This window comes from Ictidomys tridecemlineatus, chromosome 4, assembly GCF_052094955.1.
Source record: "Ictidomys tridecemlineatus isolate mIctTri1 chromosome 4, mIctTri1.hap1, whole genome shotgun sequence".
Classification (NCBI taxonomy): domain Eukaryota; kingdom Metazoa; phylum Chordata; class Mammalia; order Rodentia; family Sciuridae; genus Ictidomys; species Ictidomys tridecemlineatus.
The window spans coordinates 177,852,832-177,873,546 of NC_135480.1; the positions used below are offsets into that span (position 1 = coordinate 177,852,832).

At 47.3% G+C, this 20,715-nt stretch overlaps 1 protein-coding gene across 1 annotated transcript in view; it reads right to left on the reverse strand.

Annotated features, from left to right (window-relative positions):
- Gabbr2 (gamma-aminobutyric acid type B receptor subunit 2) overlaps nucleotides 1–20,715 on the reverse strand; it is a 352,225-nt gene that overhangs the window by 97,643 nt on the left and 233,867 nt on the right. The window contains exon 8 of the mRNA XM_078047869.1: nucleotides 2,423–2,483. Within this exon, the coding sequence (XP_077903995.1) occupies nucleotides 2,423–2,483 (61 nt within the window). The remainder of the gene's footprint in view (nucleotides 1–2,422; nucleotides 2,484–20,715) is intronic.

A 20,715-nucleotide genomic window follows, 5' to 3' on the forward strand; every position in this document is an offset into this window, starting at 1 on the left:
GGAAGGTGGGGCGTGGTGGTGCATGCCTGCAATCCCAGCAGCTCAGGAGGCTGAGGCAGAAGAATGGCGAGTTCAAAGCCAGCCTCAGCAATTTATCGAAGTACTAAGCAACTCAGTGAGACTCTGTCTATAAATAAAATACAAAACAAGGCTGGGGATGTGGCTCAGTGGTTAAGTAACCCTGGGTCCAATCCCTGATACAGAGGGAAGGAGCATATACCAATGGGTGTCCACAAAAGCATGCAGGTGCCAGCATCCTGGGGAAAGCTCAAGTCCAGGCTTTACTCTGCCACTAGCCAGTCACATGACTCTGGGGAACATTTCCCCACATGTCACTTTCCCCATTTACGCCATGAAAGTAGTAGGATAAGCTCATCTTTAAGGCCCTGCCTTGTCTGACGTCCTAGCTTAGGCAGATGGCCAACAAAAAGGCACTCAGGTGTCAATGCACAAGGAAAATCTACATTTGCACCCCCCCAAAAGTGTCATAATTTTGACAAGATACTTATCATAATTGCTACTTACTAGCTGAGCAAAAAACTAAAAAATATATTTATCTGTACTATCTCACTTAGTTCTTTCCACATTCCAAGAAATCAGGTAGGATGATAGCCCTGTTTTACAGATAAGGACCATCAAGGCTCACAGAGTCACTTGCTGGATGTTCTAGAGAGTAAGTGACTTAAGTCAGGTGGGTGGGACCACAAGACCCAGGCTCTGACCTACTTGTTCGCTGATCTGCCTTCCTTATAAATCCAGATATGCCTAAAGCCACAGTCACTAGAGTTGGTGTCTAAACCTATCATGAAAAGGAAAAAGGCAATGGAATTGGCATGCACCCGTAGCTGTGATCAACCAGTCCATATTGCATATTAAAATACTCTCTTAGAATGATACAGTTTGAGAATTGGAAATGGAACAGAGTTTAGTTGTCATCACTCAAAAAAAAAAAAAAAGTTATTTTTGCCAGGATGCTTACTTTGCTCAACCAAGGAAGGAGGAAGATTTAACAAACAGCAAAATAATTATATTTGCCCAAAATGACTTTGTGTGTGTGTGTGTGGGGGGGGGGTGTGTGCTGGGAATTGAGACCATGGCCTTGTGCATGTGAGGCAAGCACTCTACCAACTGAGCTATATCCATCCCCAGCCCACAAAATGACATCTTTTGGGCACATCAGAGAGCTGACATGCGTTTCAATTACCTGACATAGGAAGAATGGGTTAATCTAGGAGATGGCATTACGAAGTGAAAGTGCCGAAAAACACCTCTTCTGATTGATCAGAAGCTTGGTGGGATATTCTGAATGATTCTGAATAACTCACGTCAACTTCTTGCTTTCCCTGGGATGGCCCTGGGATCTGCTTAAAGGGAGGGGAATGTGGCGGGTGCTGTTCTTGGTTTTGGACTTTCCAGAAACATCAAGATGCTGAAAGATACTGCAGCAATGAAAGGTCCCTCCGGTGGTTTCATCTGACAACATTGCTAATGACCACATGGGGCCGAACCAAAGCATCTGCCTTGAGGGACACCCAGCCCTGCTCCTCACGTATGTCCTGTGGACTCTGACAGGTCACTGTCCCTCTCTGGGCCTGTTTCTTCCTCATCACACAAGGAACTTGGCCTAGGTGGTTTCTGAGGCCCCTTTCAACTCTGACAGCAGCAGAAAAAGCCCAACAGATGAAGTGGCTTCTTCAAAAAATTAGTGGTCTGTAAAGAGTGGGGGTTTTAACAGCAGAGACTAAAGAGACACATTGAACCCTGGCCGAAGTCGGACCTCCTGTGGATTTTCCGCAAATGATCAGTAAAGACAGCTTTGAAATGATTAGCCCACAGACTGGGAATGAAAGCACATGAAGAATTGTTGTTAAATGTTTTAGGTACAGCAATAGCAGGCTGGTTATGTTTTAAAACGTCCTTATCTAGTAGAAACAGCTATTGAAGTATTTATAGATTGAAATGAGATAACGTCTAGGAGTTGCTTTAAAATATGACAGCTGACAGTGGGGGTGGGGTGGGGATGAGTCAAGATAAAACAAGATTCGAGGTTGGGGATGTGTGACGTCGTTTAAGGCCAGTGGTGGAGATGGCTCATGGCACTAGTCTCTCTATAGTGGAGTCAGTTGGACACTTGTGTAATCAAAACCAAAACCAAATCTAGGCTCCCAGCATCGTGTGTGGATATAAGCACCACTCCTGACTTTCTTAAGCCTCTCAGGGTCAGAGACCAGAGGCCTGAGAAGTAATTCAACATGAGTCAAAACTGACATTTCAGAAGAGTGTCTTCTATTGACTCCTCCTTGTTTTATTGTAGTCTCATATCATACTTTCATTTCTTTTGATGTATTTTACTGCAGAAAACAACATCCCTGAATACAAATGCCATCAACTAGAAAGACAGAAGCATCCAAAAAAAGCCTACCTTGAAATTGAGTAAATTTAATGGTCCCCATTCTCTCCCCGTTCCGGAACACAACTTGACCCTAAAAACAAAACAAAACAAACAAATGAGAATAAAAGAGAAATGCCACATTAGCCCAGACGCTGCCGAACTCACTGCAATTTGTTAACTGTACAATGCGATTATTAATATTGGAGAAAAACAGACTCCCATTGGACCCCAGATGCAAAATCAAACTCATTATTTTTAAATTAGTTGTGACTTTATCTGGTTAATTTGTGAGGAGCACAAAATCAATAATAGAACTACCACATGTGAATTAAAGTAGAGATAAGAATCATCATTATCATTGCGACTATTTGTCAAACACCTACGTGTCCTGTGTTATCTTGGGGACAGGTTTTCCAAGAGGATGGAAGCTGAGGTGAGGCCTTTGGAGGCTGGCCCTGTGCCCACCCAGAGAGACATGGGGGTTTGCAGAGGATGATTGGCTTGGCTACCAGGAGGGTGCTGGAGGTTAGTATTTCTTATTAAGGACAGAGACTGTGTAAGTTCTTCCTGGACGGTGATGTCATCTCCAATTATAACTGGGCTATGGTGCAGCACAAAATTAAGCTTCTCCCGCCAGCAAGACCTGGCTACTGTCACAGGCAGCTGAGCGCCCTCATTAGGGACCTTGGGGGCTAAAGGCAGCGTCATTTTCTGCATCTGTCTTGCTGGCTTCCATATGCCTGATAAATACACCAGGAATTTAAAGGGGAGATGTCATCTCTTTTTGCAAGTTTATGGTCCACATAAAATTCTGCAGTCTTGCAAAGGAAATTGGCAGGTGTTCCACCATTGCATCTTAATGACTGGGTTAGGTGATAAGTGGGTGATGCCCATCCTACAGATCAGGAACCTGAGACAGGCAGGTTATATACTTTTCACAAGGTTATTATTAGTGAGACTGGGACTCGAATCCAAGTTTCCTTTCAACACCCATGCTATTTCACTATCGCACGAGGCTTCGGGTCCAGAAATAAATTCCTGAAGATAAATCTTTCCATTATTATGAAATTAGAAGAAACTGCCTTAAAGGTACCCTGCTCTTCTCTCCCCATAATCCACTTGCATCATGAGGCAACAGCACAGAAAATATCAGATCCCACTTAATTCTCAGGAGGAAGCTCCAGGAAGCATCTTCCCTTAGGTGGAAACCTGGGGGCTTTCAGAACAAAGGAGATCATTCAACCTGTTCTCAGAAGGAGAAACACCTCCCAAGGCCACTTTGGCACCTTTTTGAAGTCCCTAAGACAGCTGTGAGTAGTATCAGTTAGAAACTAACACCCACCCAATTCTATATTCAGGTGACGGTAAGCAATTCCCTGGAGTGTGAAAACACTTCAAGGGAAGGTGAGACAGGAGCTGTGATTTTATTTCTAGGGATGATTGAAAATCACAGAACACCTTCCCAAAGGATCACTTTTATGCAAATGGACCACTTTGGGTGGGAAGGATGCAAATGGTGCCCACAAGGACTTTTATTTTTTGTCTGATAAAGGTATAGATCTTACTACTTCACCAACCTCCAGCCTCGCTTTGAAGAATTCCAAAGACTTCCAGGTTTAAAATGTGGACCATTCTGCAGAGTGTTTATTAGTTAAATTAAAAAGTGTAGGAAACAGTGTCCCAGCTTAGGGGTAATGACACTGGAGTGGAGTGGGAACAGTGCCAGGAACAATACCCCTTTAGTTTTTTTCTTCCCTTTACCTTTTAAACAAGCTAATTAGCCCACATTGAGGAAGGACCTGTCATACTTAACTAACAAAAACTATTTTAATAAGTACAGTTCCTCCAAGCGCCTTAATTTCCCAGGCTGTGCTGTGGAAGGAGGTGCATTTGAATCTCACAAGCCTGGGTTCAGTTTCTTCTCAGGCAAGTTCCTGAACATCTCTGAATTATGGTTAGCACAGCTCCTCGGGTATAAAAGGCACTTAGTAAATGGCAGTAATCATCTTTATTTAAACACTTTTAATAGCAGGGAGCGGAAATGAAAAGAGCTGAAACACCAGGAAGCTTTCCAACTCTTGGGAAGAGATTTTCAGCTCCCACGTGACATCAGCTGGCAAAGGGGGTGAGCCATTGGGTCCTTATCCAAGGTGGCCTCGACTCTCAAACACCACCCCAGGATGCCTGAATGCCCACTTCATGAGCCACTGTATATTCTGACCACCAACAGGAGGAGGGGAAATTTCTGTCTGTGGTAACCAGAAGCTTAGGGAAACACTGTGGGTAATTAGTTATCTGAAGGATCTGCACCAGAGACAGGGCCAAAAAGCTCCCAAAGCCCCCTTCAGAGGAAATTGTGTTACACGGCTTCTTGGCAAAGGAGTTACCATGGCATCTACATCTTCATTTTGCTGATGAAATCCATTCCGTATCCTGAGTGTGTCTGACTGGACAGAGGACCACTGACCCAGGCAGGGCAACTTGCTAAGATTTGCCTGAAGACTCTGTGGAACTGACCACATTTTCAACCTAGGAGTCCTTAAGGAAGTAACGCATAAGGAAGTCCTCGTGTCCAAGGGGTGATGTTCAAGAAATTGTGTTCTACGGATATCTCCCATGTTAGAAGGCGGTCGTCTCACACACATAAACATTTTTCTATCCTGTGATAAGTTACTTTTTATCTTGAGACAGGGTCTCACTATGTTGCCCATGCTGGCCTTGAATTCCTGGACTCAAGTGATCCTCCTGACTCAGTCTCCCAAGTAACTGGGACTACAGGTGTGTGCCACAGTGTCCAGCCCAAATCCTCTTCTGGGTACCGGTTCCTGCTCTAGGAGAGGATGGACAGAACAAGTGAGTCAATAAATGAGGAAGACATTTCAGTTAGTGATGAGGGCTGTGAAAGAGATAGAAATGGTGGCTGGGAGAGAGAGCTAACTTAATTAGTTAGGAACGACCTCCGCGAAGATGTGATATGGGCACTGAGTCCTGTGTAGCAAGAAGGAGATGTTCTAACCAAAGGGAAAAACCAGGTGAAGGCCCTGAGGGAGGAGAGGGCATGAAGTGCTCAAGGGACAGAAAGGGCCGGTGTGCCGAGGCACAAGAGAGAGTGGGAAGGGCTGGGAGTGGGAGATGAATAGGCTGGCCAGGACCAGGCGACACTAGGTCTGGATGCTGATGAGGGGTCTGGGGGGATTCTAAATGTAATAAGCAGCTACAGGGTGGAGTGGGGTTGGGCAAAGAAGTCCTGTGATCTAAGATTTGCAAAGATGGCCCTGGCTGCAGGAGAGAGAGTGGATGGTACTGGTGCCCAGGTGGCAGCAGAGAACCTGTTCAGAGGCTCTGACAGGCAGCAACACAGAAGACAGTGGGCAGTGGCAGGCTAGGGGTGGCCAGTTTCTCTTGCTCATCTACTCAGAGTGCACAGCAACTGTGTCTGAGCGTGGTGGTGCCTTATCCTTGGTTGTGAATGCTGTGTGTGCTGCTCAGAGGGCCTCAGTGTGGGGCACTCATTTCCCCAGCTGCCCGCATCTTGGCTGCTGTTCAGTTGTCCTGCACCAAGGGGACCTGTGTCATTTAAGATTATGACCCCTCCCTGAGGTGGGCTAAATCCGATGGTCAATATAAAGGTACATAGTTCTGGAACCCTTGTCTCTGTTCAGGACACTGTGAAGGACCATGAGACCTGAGTGATATGGATTCTGGGAGAAGCCCCTGTGGTCACTGGACTGCTTTGAGTTCACTGTGGCCTGCCACCGCAGTCAGGAGAGCCGGGCCGGTGTCACTTACTAAAACGCCAGCTTGAGCAGGGATGTGTTTGGTTTCCCTCCACAAAAACAGTGTTCCCCACACAGGAAGTCTTTGTGAATCTGTAAGTGCCATGACCTCCTTAAGCTTTTGTCATGTGCAATCCAAGGACTGTAACTGGGAACCATGACGGATCCATGTGATGGATTAAATTCCAAGGTGCTGACCAGTATCTGCCTGGTGCCTATAGTCTACTATGGCTCTTCTGTACGGCAGGGGCTGGGAGCCTGGGAGCCACATTTCCCAGAAGCCCCTGTCGCCTGGTTCCACTTAGGTTCTGCTAATGAGAAACGTTCATGGAAGGTTAGAAAGTATGCACCAGGGAAAAGCTTTTCTTTTCTTTTCTGCTGCTTTGGGTCTAGCAGTGGGAGCTCTGAGAGGCTGCAGGTGTCTGTGAGGCCAGCAGCTCCTGGCTGTCTGCTCAGAGGTCAGAGGCGGGGTCTCCAAGGCAGCAGAGTAGAAGCCTAGAAGGCTGGTGTGCTTGGGTGTTACTTCCACTATCTTATTGCTTTGTGGTCATTTTTAGATACTCTCTGGAAATTAGACTGTACTATCAGTATCATCAAGAATCTAGAAGCCATTTCAAGTATTTTGGAGACAATGGCAACACCATTTTCCTTTCGGTTCCTCCAGCCCCAGGGACTTAGCAATTGTCTAAAAACTCTGACTTCAGGGACAGCTCTCCATGTTCGGCTTCTCCATCCCTTCCAACAAAGCTGGAACCAGCTGTCTGTGTTAAATCTCTGTCTAAAGTGCCTCAAGTGGGTTTCTGTTCTCCTCAAAGGAGGCTGATGGATCACAGATCCTAACTTATGAGGAATTTGTAAGAATAACCACAGAGCAGACCTAGAAATAAAGCAGTGGAGGTAAAACCTCAGCTGGATAATTGATAAGGGTTTTTTTTCCCCTGAAGAGATGTTGCTAATGTCAAAAAAGCAATCTGTTTCATACAAACTAATCTCAACTAATTATTCAATTTTTTCTTTTTCCAAGAATTACAGATCGACCCAGGGGTGCTCTACCACTAAGCTACGTTCCCCAGCCCATTTTGTTTCTCACTTTGAGAAAGGGTTTCAGTTTTCAGACCTGGGCTGGCCTACGGTCTTGTGATCCTCCTGCCTCAGCCTCCCATAATTGCGGGGGTTACAGGTGTGCATGACCTCCTTAAGCTTTTGTCATGTGCAATCCAAGGACTGTCACTGGGAACCATGATGGATCCATGTGATGAATTAAATTCCAAGGCGATGGAGTTCAGTAACTGGCCTGCGTGCTGGCCATTGAACCCAGCAACAGTTCAGTTTTAATTGGAAGCAACACAGTTGTGTTTGCTTTTTCAGAGAAAACGTTAGAGTGTATAGGATAACATGTGGGAAAAATTTCAGTGTCAGAATTTGTCAGACAAGAATAAATATCGCCATTAGTGTGAGCGGGAACAGTCATTGAGTATTTCTGGGCCTCAATTCTTCCATTTGAAAAACAATAAGAACAATACCTGTTTCTCAGGACTGTGAGAATTAATGAGAATTATGAAAAAGGAACAGCCCAGGGCACAGTAGAGTAATGGTCATCATAATTCCTCCAGTTGATTCAAATCAGCAAAATCCTATCTGATGTTGGGTCAGCGGTCCCAGATGAGTCAGTGGGGAAGAAAAAGCACACTGAAGATGCCAGCAACCACCTCTTGGAAAGGTCCCTGTCTTCAATGTTTCACTAGTGAGTAGTGAAATTCACTCCAGCAACGACTTATGAGTCTTCCAGGTCAAGCCCTGGGTTGGGCCTCCTTTTTTCCCCTCTTCTCTTTTGGTGTTTAATTTTGCAGTGGAGGACAGAGAGGCCTCTGTATAGAGTCCAAGAGGCAGGAAGGTGGTGGCATTTTAAGGCTTCTGGGAGGTTTTTAGGCAATATCTGGCTGGAGCTGGCAGAGAACCTCGTGGCTTAGCCTGAAGGTATGGAGCGGCTGGCCCACTGAGGCCGTGGTCTCTGGCGTTCTAGGTGCCCTGGGGTTCTAGGGCACACTCCCATCTCCGGGCAGCCATGTTTTTGCCTTGGAGAGGTGTGAGCACGCATGCTCATCTGAGTGCTTGATCTGTGCTGAGGGGAAATCTCTGAGTAGTGGGGAGGTAGAGGGCCATAGGGAGGCGGGGGCAGCACACCACTGTTCAGGTAGATGATCCTACCTGCCCTGGAGCATTCTGCTACCAGCCACCACCCAGGACAGCACTGGTCTCAAAGAAATAAGACAGCCTTTGAGAACCACTGGGGTTAGACTGCGGGGAGGTTTTTCATCAAGGGTAGCGATCTGCAGCATGCACACTTGAAGAAGAAGGTGCCCTCTGTTTCCACATGAGCAGCAGGACTTAAAAGAGAAAGAAAGACCAAATAATTGGGTACATCCACCCATACGTTCTGCAACGGTAAAAAATATTCTTTGTTCTTGCACGTACCCTTGGGCTACTGGAGAGGCCATATTTTGCCTTCTATTTAAAATATTTTCTTACACTGAAAATTCTTTTGATAGACCCAACCCTTCAGAATGTTAGATGTGCTGCTAGGGACTTGAAAGGTAGATCTGTAGAGGGTCCAGAGGAGGAGCAGGATGGGAGGTGTGGCCTGCCACATGCCACCCTTCTGATGGCATCATACTGATGAGCAGTAAGGATAGAGGAACCATAATTAGAATGTCCAAAGGACCCAGAAGCTACCATCCACAAAGCATGCAGTGGCCAAAAGAAGGGCTGAGCATGGTGGAGAGAAGTGCAGACCCAGAAGACAAGGCTGGTGGATGGCCCAGGAGAGGTGAACTGGTTTTCTCTCCTTCCCTATGTTACTATAATAAGCCTCAGGCAAGAACAAAATGTGCAAGAAATAGATGATCAGTGAAGTAAACTGTGATAGAGACACACAATGGTCAACCCTCAATCAATCTCCAAGAACTGCACCTACATTGTGCAGGTGCCAAATTAAAGAGTAAGCAAAATTGGTGTGGCTCTGGATGGCATAGAGCTTACAGTCTGGTGGGAGAGACAGACATTGAACAATGAACACACAAATACAGAATTACAGACAATAATAGGTAATATGAAGGAAAAGCAGGGAGTCAAAAAGGATCTTTGGGGAAAGGTAGTATTTGTCCTCAGACCTGAAGAAGTTAGCTGAGCTAAGAGCAATGGGGAGAAGGACCCACATGTACATACAAAGGTCCTGAGGTAGGAAGAAGATTGGGAAATCAGAGCACTTGGAGCAATGCCAGTGAAGCTAGAGTGGTGACTGAGGGGAAGATGAGCATGGACAGTGACTGGCAAGGTGGATGGGTACAAGGTCATCAGAACCTTACAGGCCATGTCAAGGATGCTGGGCTTAATTTGGAAAGCTCTGAAGGGTTTCAATCAGGGAATGACTTGATGTAATTCATATACACTTAAATATTGTATTATAAAAGTTATAAAAATTTGGGGAAAATGATATTCTGGTTGTGCCGGACATGGCTAGCAGTTCACCAGATTCACTGCCTTTTCCTCTTGGGCATGTGACTAGATGTTTTCCAGCTTCTCTGACAGTAAGGTGAGGCCCTGTGAGTTTTAGCCAATGGAATGTGTGTGAAAGCAACATGTGGCATTTGAAATCTGACCCATGTAAACCTCTGACAAGATACTTCCTATTCCCTTATTTTCCCCACCTGCCAATCAATTTACAGGATCTATCAGAGGACTCCGAGGCCTAAGGACCAGGGGAATAGAAGACAGAGGGGACTGGCCTCATGAATGACGATGTGGGAAGGCTGTCTACCAGACAGAAGTATCCACTCTGGACTCCGCATAAGAGAGCACTAAATTTTTACTGTGTTAAACCATTAAGACTCTGAGATAGTTTCATTACAGCAGCTAGCATTCTTTATCCTAACTAATACAATCACAAATGATGAAAGAGGAACAAGGAATAAAAATGGAAAATACAGTATGTTCACAATTTTGTTAAAATTAACACCATCAAGTAACAGTGTTAACACTGGCTAGTCATGGATTATGGGATCATGGCTTCTTCTCTTTTTGTTCCAATAGTGTGCAATATTCTCTAATGAGCAGGTATTGTTTAATAGTATGAAAGCCTTATTAAAAATTTCTTCTTCAAAATGATAAGACATTTTTACAGTCAAAAAATAGCAATATCATCACCAACAAAATAATACCCCTTCTTGAAATAGATTAATTTTTACTGACAGCTTAGTGTTTTCCTGAACAAGATGCAGGAATCTGTGCAAAAACATAAGCACATTTCTCTTCTCCACTTTGAGTAACCAAAAGAGCAATGAGCAAGGAGTAGAAAGGCACACATTCCAGGCAAACTAAGTCATTTTCTAGGAAGGGAAACCAGGAGCAGGTCCCTTCTCATCTCTGTCCTCATTTGTGCTATTTAAACATTGTGCTATTGTGTTATTTAAGCCCCGCCCCATTCTCTTTTACTAATTCATTCTCAACAACGACCTCAATGGAATGAGCTACACATCTTCGTTTGCATTCACAGAGGAGAAAACTGAGGGCTGAGAGGTCAGGAATTGGCCCTGGGTCACACAGCTAGTCAGCAGCGGAACTCACCCAGATGCACTGACCTCATGCTCCTAAAGACCTCATTGTCTTCCTTTGCAAGAACCCAATATTGATCAGAAATGATCAATGCAGGGGACCAGAGTGGTCAATGCATGGCTCCCAGCTCTCTGGTTTGGGCAGTGGATGGATAGTGGTGACACCTTTTGCTTGCATAGTCAGCAGAGGGGACCTGAGCAGATCAGTGAGTGGCGCCTTTGCTCAGGTCTCCTCGTAGGTGCCAAGTCTGGGGAGTTCTGCAGCTCTAAAGCCATGCATCCCCACCTGGCCTCCTGCCAAGGTCCCCACCCCCACCCCTTCTTTCCTGGTCATTTGCAGATGCCAGCATCCTCACCATTAGAAGTATTTAATTTTTGCTTTACTGTATGTTCTATTTTTGTTAAATAGATTAGTCTCCACCAGGAAAACCAAATTGCTGACCATTCGACCCGAAAGTCTAAGATGTGCCATTTGCAATCTGTTGCAATCTTTGCTTTTTGTCAGGGTGGGCTGCAGATCGGCCTGGGGCGGGGGTGGGTTGTTGGGCCTGGGCTGCAGGGAGACAGCTGGAGAAGCAGCAGCCCAGGCTTGAGGTGAAGGGGCTCAGGCCGTAGGAGGTGGCACAGCAGAAAGAGAGAAGGGCACACACAGATGGGAAACACAGGTCAGGACATGGTGACTCATGAGATGGGAGATGCAGGAAAGGCACTGGGCTGGGAGGAAGGTTGTCTGGGCTCTACATAGGCATCTCCCAGGGACTTTGGTTGCAGTCTCTTTAGTGTGGAAGGAGGTGAAGTTTATGTTATCTGAAATCCAGGCTCAGAATTCCTCCTGGAGTTTTGGACAATTTTGGTGTGGGAAGGAGCCTAGTTTAGACTCTAGGGAGGAAGGAACCCCAGGGTACACCTGGCATTGGAAGCCAGGGCAGCTGAGGGAGGTCAGTCAGTCTGCCAGAGGCAATAGGCTGCATTATTTTTTTCTCTTGAGGAGGATGGGGACCGAGGGTTTCTGGGAGGTGGAGAGAGACTCCCTGACAACAGCTAAGGATGCACTAATGCTCAACTTGAGCCACTCAAATTCACTCTCTGGTACAAACCCCAAGTCTACACCAAGACCCCCCACAAGACCCCCCACAAGACGGTGGTTTTTGTGTTGGGTTTTACTTCCTGCAGATGGAGAAAGAGCAGAAAGGGCTGCATTTCCTGCATGGATCAATATGGCCAGAGGAAGACAGGAGGGATCATGTGGCCTTCCAGATTCCAAATGAATTTAGCAGAAAGGGTCACGGAGTGTGGGCTCCAGGTCTGGAATTTGAAGAAGCCTTGAGGTTAGTTGTGGGAGCCCCCAAACTAAGGGACAGAGCTTCCTGACAACCTTTCTGAGCTCCCATTGGTGATATCAGGTAGCACATAAGATCCTGGGGTTGAGCAGGTCTCCAAATTTTGGAGAAACTCCCTGGCATGGAAATTCTGGAGCAGGGCCATGGGTATGGAGTACGATGAAAGAAGGGCAATGGCAGAACAGCTCTTGACCTTTTATTCCCAGGAGAGGGAAGGCAATGCAGCTGTACAGGGATGTCCCTGTCCTAGACACCCCCGCTTCCTTGCCTCTGGATATGTGACTCCTCTGAAGCCCCTTCCACTCTCCTACACCTGGCCTGTGATCACCCCCAGCCTGTCTGGGGCCTGGCCTGGCTCCAGCCCCAGCTCTTAATCCAGCTGTGCTAATCCTGCTCTTCAGGCTGATAGAAAGAGCAAAGGCCTGTGAAAGTTTTACAAGAAGCAAGTGCTGGGGTTCCACAGAGTGTGGGACCAGGGATTGTTGGGCGCCTGCTGTGTCAAGGCCTAGACTAGTCAAAACAATCCCTACAGCTCAGCCCTGCCATTGGGAAGCTCACTGTCTGGTGGAGGAGGCAGGTACCTGGCCAGGTAACCACAGGGCAGTGGCAGAAATGCTGGGGTTGGCAGAAAGCCTGGACTGTAGGGCATCTGTCCTAGTCTGGGTGAGAGAAGGCTTCTGGGAGAGAGGACATCTCAAGAGAACCCAGAAGGGCTAGGAAGAGTTAGCTGGCCAAAGGGAAGTCTGGAGATGGTGAGTGGGTTCCGAAGCAGAACTGCACACACAAGGCTGGGAGGTGAGAGAGCTCTGCACGCTTAGGAAGCAGAATGGGGGAATCACAGAAGAAAGTAAGTGAGGGCTTTTTTTCGAAAGAAGTTTGATAACATCAATAGTGAGCATTCCTGTTAGACAACGGAAGCCCGAGACAAAGATAGCAGACAGACAGTGGAATGGAAAACGAATTTTGTAAAAAAAATTGAAATCAATACAGTATTAATATTTAGGTTCTACAAGGTACTCCTGAAAATCAGCAAGACAACAAGTCCATCAGAAAATGGGCAAAACACTGAAACTCAAAAAGATGCTCAATATTATAGAAATTAGAGAAAATCAAAGTGATATCACTTTCTATCTACTAAATGACAAAAATGAGAAATCCAGATAAGTCTAGGAGTTGGTGAGGGCCCTGAGGCCTAGGGACCTCATTTCTTCTGGTGGGATATCGTGGGAGCAGCCATTCTGGACAGCATCTGGCGCTACTAATTGTCTTCAAGCCCTCTGACCCAGAATTCCACGCCTGCACACAGCCCTAGGAAATTCTCATAAGAGGACATTTGGAAGCCTGCCCATTGTGGCTGAGTGTGTGCCTGTGTGTGTGTGAGTATGTATGTCTGTGAGACAGAGGTTTCCTGGAGAGAATCAGAAGTGGCAGATTACATGCAATGAAGGGATGGATCTCACATTGCTTCATTAGAAAAGGAAGAGAGAAAAAAAAGCTGATACGTGTTATAACACCAGGCTTGAATGTAAATTAAAAATGCCTGCACATGCAATAATAGCACACATTTGGCAAAACTACACACAAACAAAATGATACAATTGGACTCATGAGAATGCCTGTTGTGGAGAAAGGGGAGCTGGGGAGGGAAATGGGGGTAAACAGGAATGAATGAATGAAATAGAGCCCGGCCTGGCCTGAACCAGTGTGCTGATTGCCACAAACTGATGACTGAGATGGGCTCCGTTCTCTGCACCTGAAGTAGGTTAAACAAATACAGCAGAACCTAGACTCCACCTCTAAGGTGGGGAAAGCCTGCTGGCCACCTGTCTGTTCATTGGTCAGTCGTTTGTGCACTCACTCATTGGTCACATCACTGGGACTAGCCCTCTCTGGGCCAGGACTGTGCTGGGCTCTAGGGATAACATAGTGCTCTGGTCATGGGCACTCCTTGCTCTGTTGCTACTGCAAGGATAAGAGCCTGGTGGGTCTGCTCCAGTGTTCAGTGGCTCCCAGTTGGGGCAACAGGGTGGGCCACAGCCTGGGGGATATCACCACCTTCCCATTTCTTGGCTGAGAAAAATGAGATTCAGAAAGATGTGTCACTGAGTCTCCAGGCCATAGCTGTAACTGTGAGTGGCAGGATCCAAGCTCAGGTCTGAGAAACTCTGAACCCTACAAGTTCCCTCTGATTCCGGCAGAGAAGGAAGAGAAAGCATAGCAGGTTCACCTGAGGTGGCTTCACTTACCCACTCAAGTCAGGGCTGGGAAGGCTTCAAGGAGGGGGCAGCATCAGGGCTAGCCCCTGGAGGGTGACAGGAATCTGGGCATGAGGACTTGGGATGGGGTTCTGATTTGTTCTAACTTTCAAATCCTTGAACTGCATCTAGCTCAAAATATATGCTCAATAAACAGTTGTTAGAGAAATGAATGAACAAATGAGTAAGTGGAGAGGAATGCACAGGGCTGGAAGGGCTCTGAGGGCTGGACAGGGGTGGGTAGGCAGGTAGGGCTGTAGGACTTGAAGCCCAGGTTAAGGAGTGTGGGTCCCCTTTGGGTGTGCTGCAGAGGCCCATGGGCTGTGTCTGAGCAAGGGCATCCCCTCCATAGACCACATCAGGCAGACAGAATCTCCTACAGCTTTGTCTGCTCTGAGTCCACTTGGTGTAGGCAGGATGTGGGCAGAGTGGTAGAAAGGGCTCTGAAAGAGCAAGCAGGGGACCCTGGAAGGAGTCCTGGCCCTGGGTCTCCTTTCCTTCATTTGCAATGCAGTGGGCATGTGTGTGGCATCGGCCAGGGTGAGGGGCATCGGCCAGGGTGAGTGGCAGGGCAAAGGCAAGGAGCTGGGTGGACGTTCTCCCAGGCTCTTGCAGCTCCTTCTAGCCCTTGGTGTCCTGTGAGTCACTACTGCTGCTCCCACCCTGGAAACAGCAGGCGGGGCTGGCAGGAGGTGTTCTTGGGACACCTTCCTGAAAACTCATCTCCCCTTCGGTTCTGCTCCACACCAGAAACCCAGATGGCTCTGCATGGGGGCCAGGGACTATTCCCTTGGCTTCCTGGTTAAGCCTGAAAATCTCCCATCCACTAAAAACTCTTCCATTAAGAGACAGATGCTGGCGGAGGGGAAGAGAGAAAGGGAGGCTAAGGCTGCTGCGCTGAGAGCCCTGGGGCTGCCTGTTCAGAGTCAGGAGTCACTCTGGAAGCTGGTGCCAGATCGAAGGCCATGTGACGTGGAGTGGACCATGAACACACAGGCGGGCGTCTTGAGCTATTTGGGGGCTAGAGTGGGGCAGGTAGAAGAGGGACATTGGATCTAGGATTGCTTTGGGGTCTCTCCTCTTTCTTTCCTCCTCTGGCCTGGGCTTCAGGGGTCCTCACTCCCATTCCCCGTGGTCCTTCTAAGAGAGCCCTCTCAACATATGGGACTTGCTAGGAAATTCATCTCACAATGCTTATATTTATAGGATTTGCACCTGGTTTATAGCTGCCAATGCACTTTGAAGTGATATTTATTTTTCCTGCTCAGCAACTCCATCCCATGATAATAGTACCCTGGTTCTAACAGAGACTGTCAAGTCAGGGTCTGTGATGGCTGCATTCTAAGATGGCTTCCCAAGACTCTTGCCTTCTGGGGAATCACACTTAAAGTCCTCTCCCATGTTGATGGGGCTGGTCCATGTCACCAGCAGAATATAGCAGAAATGGCAGAGTGTGATTTCCAAGCACAGAGCTTTAAAAGACTGAAGCTTCAGTCTTGCTTTCCTTTTGATCACTCTTGTTGGTGGAAGGGGGCCAGCCACCAAGTATGGGGACACTCAAGTAGCCTTATGGAGAGGTCCCTGTGGGAAGGGATGGAGATCTTCTGCCAAAGCCAATATCTACTTGCCAGTCATGTAAGAGAGCCATCTTGGAAGCAGATCCTCCTACCCTGCTAAGCCAACATCTTGCCTATATAACATGAACCCTCATGCCAGAACCTTCCAGCTAAGTCACTCCTGAATTTCTGACCCACAGACCCTGTGAGATAATGAATGTTTTTATTTCATTAAGCCACAATCCTTTGGGATAATTTACTATGACACGATAGAAAACTAATATAGGTTGTGGGAGAAAATAGAATCCACCCTGGGAGGATTCTGTTCAAAAGAGGAGATTTTTATTAAGTCCTCTTATGGGGGCAGATTAAAGAAGTAAGCAAAGAAAGGTGCTGTGTCCATAGATTGGCAATGGCAGGAGTTGTTACCATCCCTCAGAGCCAAGGCAGCAAAGAATGGGGTCACTGGAGCTTCATGCGAAGAGGAGACACAGAGGCCACAACCACATGGGGGCACAGCTATTTCAGGAGATGCAGTTCCAAAACAGGGAGGAGGCACAAGTATCACCCTGATCTCTCTCTATCTCACCTCTTGGCCTCCAGGCCCCTCCCTGTCTCTCCACTGGACAAACTCAACGAGAAGCTAGACAACAAGGAATCTAGGTGATACCATCCATGGAACCAACCTTTCAGGGCACAGAGAAGGGCAGAGAATGGATACAAAACATTCCATCCATGGGAGGAGAGAAGGGAAAAATCAACAAAGAGATCCACCCGCCCAAGTTTTATGAGGCTGGCTCCGTGTAGGGGAGGATCACATGGTGTACAGCCTATCAGTACAGCCTATCTTCTGGCTACATAATAGTTTCAGGGACAGGTACCCAACAGATCTCAGTCAATTCACACTAAGGGGCTTGCAGAGATTTTGTTGTTCAGGGAAATGAACCCCTCTTTGGCTGGACTTGGTGCTGTGGTGATAGGGATGAGGAAGTACTCGCACGGAGGCTGAGAAGGGAGCTGGCCTAGGAGAAAGCAGACCTAGAGAGGGAGAGATGGAGAAGCCTCATCCTGGACTTTACCGCCATCTTGAATTAAGTACCATTCCCATTAGTTGCACCAGGAGAGTCCTGAGTGATCCACTCTTACCCAGCCTGGATGATCCCCGCAGCAGCTCGCTGGTGTAGGCTGGCAGGGATCATTAATTCCCTTTCACAGATGAAGAAAATGAGGTTCAATTCTCTATCTCACTTGGAAATGAAGCAATTTTAATTCGTAATTTAATTAGCAGTACTAGCCTCAATTTTTGGTAGACATTTTGTCTTCAGGCCATATGACTTTAGATTTTTGACTTCTACACTGGTTTTGTTGTATATGTGGCTTTTATTGAAAGATGCTTCAAACTTTCTTCAGAAGTAGGTGGTGGCTGGGGGTCTAGCTCAAGGGTATAGTGCTTGCCTAGCGTGTGCAAGGCTCTGGCTTCAATGCCCAGCATGAAAAGATAAAAAAGAAAAAAAAGTGGATGGCATTCAATTATTTAGTTAAACAAGCAAACAAAGCATGGTGTTTAGAACATTTCCCACGGTCATACGTCTTGCACTACCTACATGGAGCCAGTCTGAGATTGAAGCAGAACCTCAGGCTCTTCCTCAGCCCACACAGGAAAGGTCTCCTTTCCTCCTTGGTTCAGTCTCCTCACTGTCTTAAAGGGCTGGGTGAGGGCTGCTCGTGGCAGGGCTGGGTGCAGAAGGCTAAGCTGCTTAGGACAGGCCACTGGCTCAAGGTTTCCAAAGGATTCAGAACACAGCAGAGGTGCTTTTCAGTCGGGGGCGGGGGGGGGGCAGGAAAGATGTCTTCTTGCGGGTGGACCAAAGTCCTTTTAAATGACTAACTAGGTCCCATGCAATCCAGATTTCCATGACATTCTCTCTAACTTCTCTTCCCTTTGTTGACCCTGTTGTGTCCCCACACAACCCAGCTTCTTTATCAGTCCAATCTTTTTGGGTGACTTGTGAGACCCCTCATGGAATGCTAGTTTTTTTTTTTATTATTCCTTTAAATATTCTTCAGCTTTGTCTGGATTAAGTTACTTGGTTATAATTATTTGGAAAGAATGTGACGCTTTCAATGTTGCTTTTAAGATTTGTTAGGTAGGGCCAGAGCCACCTTCTGTCTCACCTGGAATTAATCTTCCCCCCCTACTGAGAAAAATCCCCTTGAGTCTTCTTCCCACCAATGCAGATGCCTTCACATGCAGGCTGGTGGGAACAAGGATTTCTGGACTTATTTGAGCTCCAAGGATCCTCTCGCCTGTTCCTTTCCTCTGGCATTTCCTCTGGTCTCAGGAAGTTTTCTGTATGCTGACAAGTACTCAGTTGAGGACCTAGGGGACCCTCTGCTCCTCTCAGGAAGCTCTCTCTTCTCCAATACTCTGCCTGCAAACTTCAGCCTCCTTGGTCTCCTGGAATATCTGTCTCCTCCACTTGCCAAGACTACTGGGCTGTGTTTGGGTTCCCCTTTCCTGTACAGAGGCCTGGAAAGCCTCCCCACCTGAAGTCCCTTCCTTGGTGTTCCTCCTCTCTGGGATCATGATCCTTAGGTGTCTCTACTTCTGCTGTTTCACGCATGTGGAGTGGTTTTTCAGTTGTGTATGGCAGGTAGGCAAAGCCGGTTCCTGTTACTCCTCCATCTTGGTGGACGTGAAGTACCCCCCTGCCCCATACTTCCTATAATTTCACCTTAGAGGCTGCCCTGGAAGCCCAGCCACCCCATCAGTCTGGGTCACTCTCACCCAGTGTGCATGAGTGTGCATGACTCACTCCCTGGCCACCTTCAACTTTTTTCTCAAACATTAGTTTCCCTATGAGGCCTCCTCTGGCCATGCTCTTAAAAACTTCTCTGCTTCCCTCTCCACTGGGGGCATTTCCAATGCCCCTGCCCTCCTCACATTCCTCTTTCTCTCTTTTTAAACAGCAACCATTGCCTTCTAACATACCACACCATGTACCCATCTAATAGGCCAACTATTGATGGATTCTCCCCTTGCCCGAGACTGGACACTCTCTGAAGGAAGGCATTTTTATTTTGTTCCCTGCTGGATCCCTAGCTTGGATGTTGAAAGTTCTCAAAATTAATTTATTGAATGAATAAGCAATTGAAAAGGTGATGGAAAAATCACAGGAGCACAGTGCTGAGGGCGAGTGGTCCCCCTGTACGTGGGGGCAGCGATGGCCTAGCTCCTGAGCGGGCAGGAGGAGGAGGAGGAGAGAGGACTGGAAGCTCAAGTGTGTCTGGTGGGGGCTCCCCCACTCGGGGCTGCATCCTGCCCGCAAGGTTTTAATGAGCACCATGGTCAGAGATGATTTAGGAAGAATAATCTGGCAAGTGTGAAAATGAGTCAGAATGAGTGAGTGGCAGAGGGGACAGAGGGAAGAGGGTGGTAGCTGGGATTTCATGAAGGTGGCTTCATCAGGGCGAGCCATATGGAGGGGAGGAGTCAGACCTGAGACCTGCAGATTTCCCTGCAGAGACGTGGTCAGCGTGGTGGCATTGACAGGTGGCAGAGAGTGGGCGAGGGGCACGAAACTAACATGGGCATTAGAGGTGTCTGACCCCGCCGTGAAGTCTGGACTCCGACACTTTCCACCAGTGTGGCCTTGGGCAGGCTATGGGACTTCTTGAGCAACGGTTCCCTCCTCCAGAAAAGGCTACTTAACACATCCCCCTCCCAGGGCTTGTTCCAAGGAAATGGAGTGCTTGGGGGCTTAGTCAATGTTGGTTCCCAGCTGAAACCCTATAGGCTACCTAGAGTCACAAGAGGCCTGATAGACCTGAAGCCCCTTCTCTATCACGTGTCAGGGCACATGCCCTCCATCTTCCCGATGAACTGGGCACAGAGCTCAGTCCCACTGAGGTCCGCTGAGGACAGGGCAGATCAAGTTCACTGCCTCGCGATAGTTGGGTGAAAAGCTAAGCTCAAGGAGAGGACCCCAACTGGACATCTGCTCCACATCCTATCAGTGGGGCTGGGGAAGGGAACAGGACATGATTCTACCGAGCTGCAGTGGAGAACCCCAGGAGGCCCTGCTCCAAGGAGACTTTAATTTTCAAGGCAGCTGTCCGGCTGTAAGGTCATTAACCATGGATTACTGAAGCAGCTCTTCATAAGCTTGTTGATGGAATTACTAGATTTGGGGATGAACGGGGAAATTTTTTTTTCTTCTGCACTGTGGAAAACACTGCAGCTGCACATGCTGCAGGTCCTTGCCAAATTCCTGAGGGGGACTCGACGGTGGGCATGTAGATTAAACTATCGCTACATATGGCTTCCAAAGGATCCCGTGTGCTTGGGAGAGAATCTAGGTCATTGTTTTATCACAAGCCACAGGCCTGTAAATACACACATACATGTGCATGAACATACATTTGCAAACACATATAAACATACATAATTCCTGTGTTCTTCATATATTTGCACTAAAAGTTTGCTACAGTCATCTGCAGCTGATCCATCTCCACGGTCATTAACAGCACAATATCCTAAGACTTTTGAACCTCAAGAGATTTTCAAACTGGCCTCCACCCTATATTAGGCAACCTCCTACATATTTTTTCTACATATTCAAGATTAAATTATATAATATGTTAATCTAGACTCTAGCCAGCAGGGATTCAACAAAGAGTTGAGATATTGAGAAGAAAGAGAATTGGAGCAGCAGCTCAGTCAGGCTCAGAAAACCAAGGCCTACCTGGGAGCAGAACATACTGAGGGCCCCTCTGACATCCTATT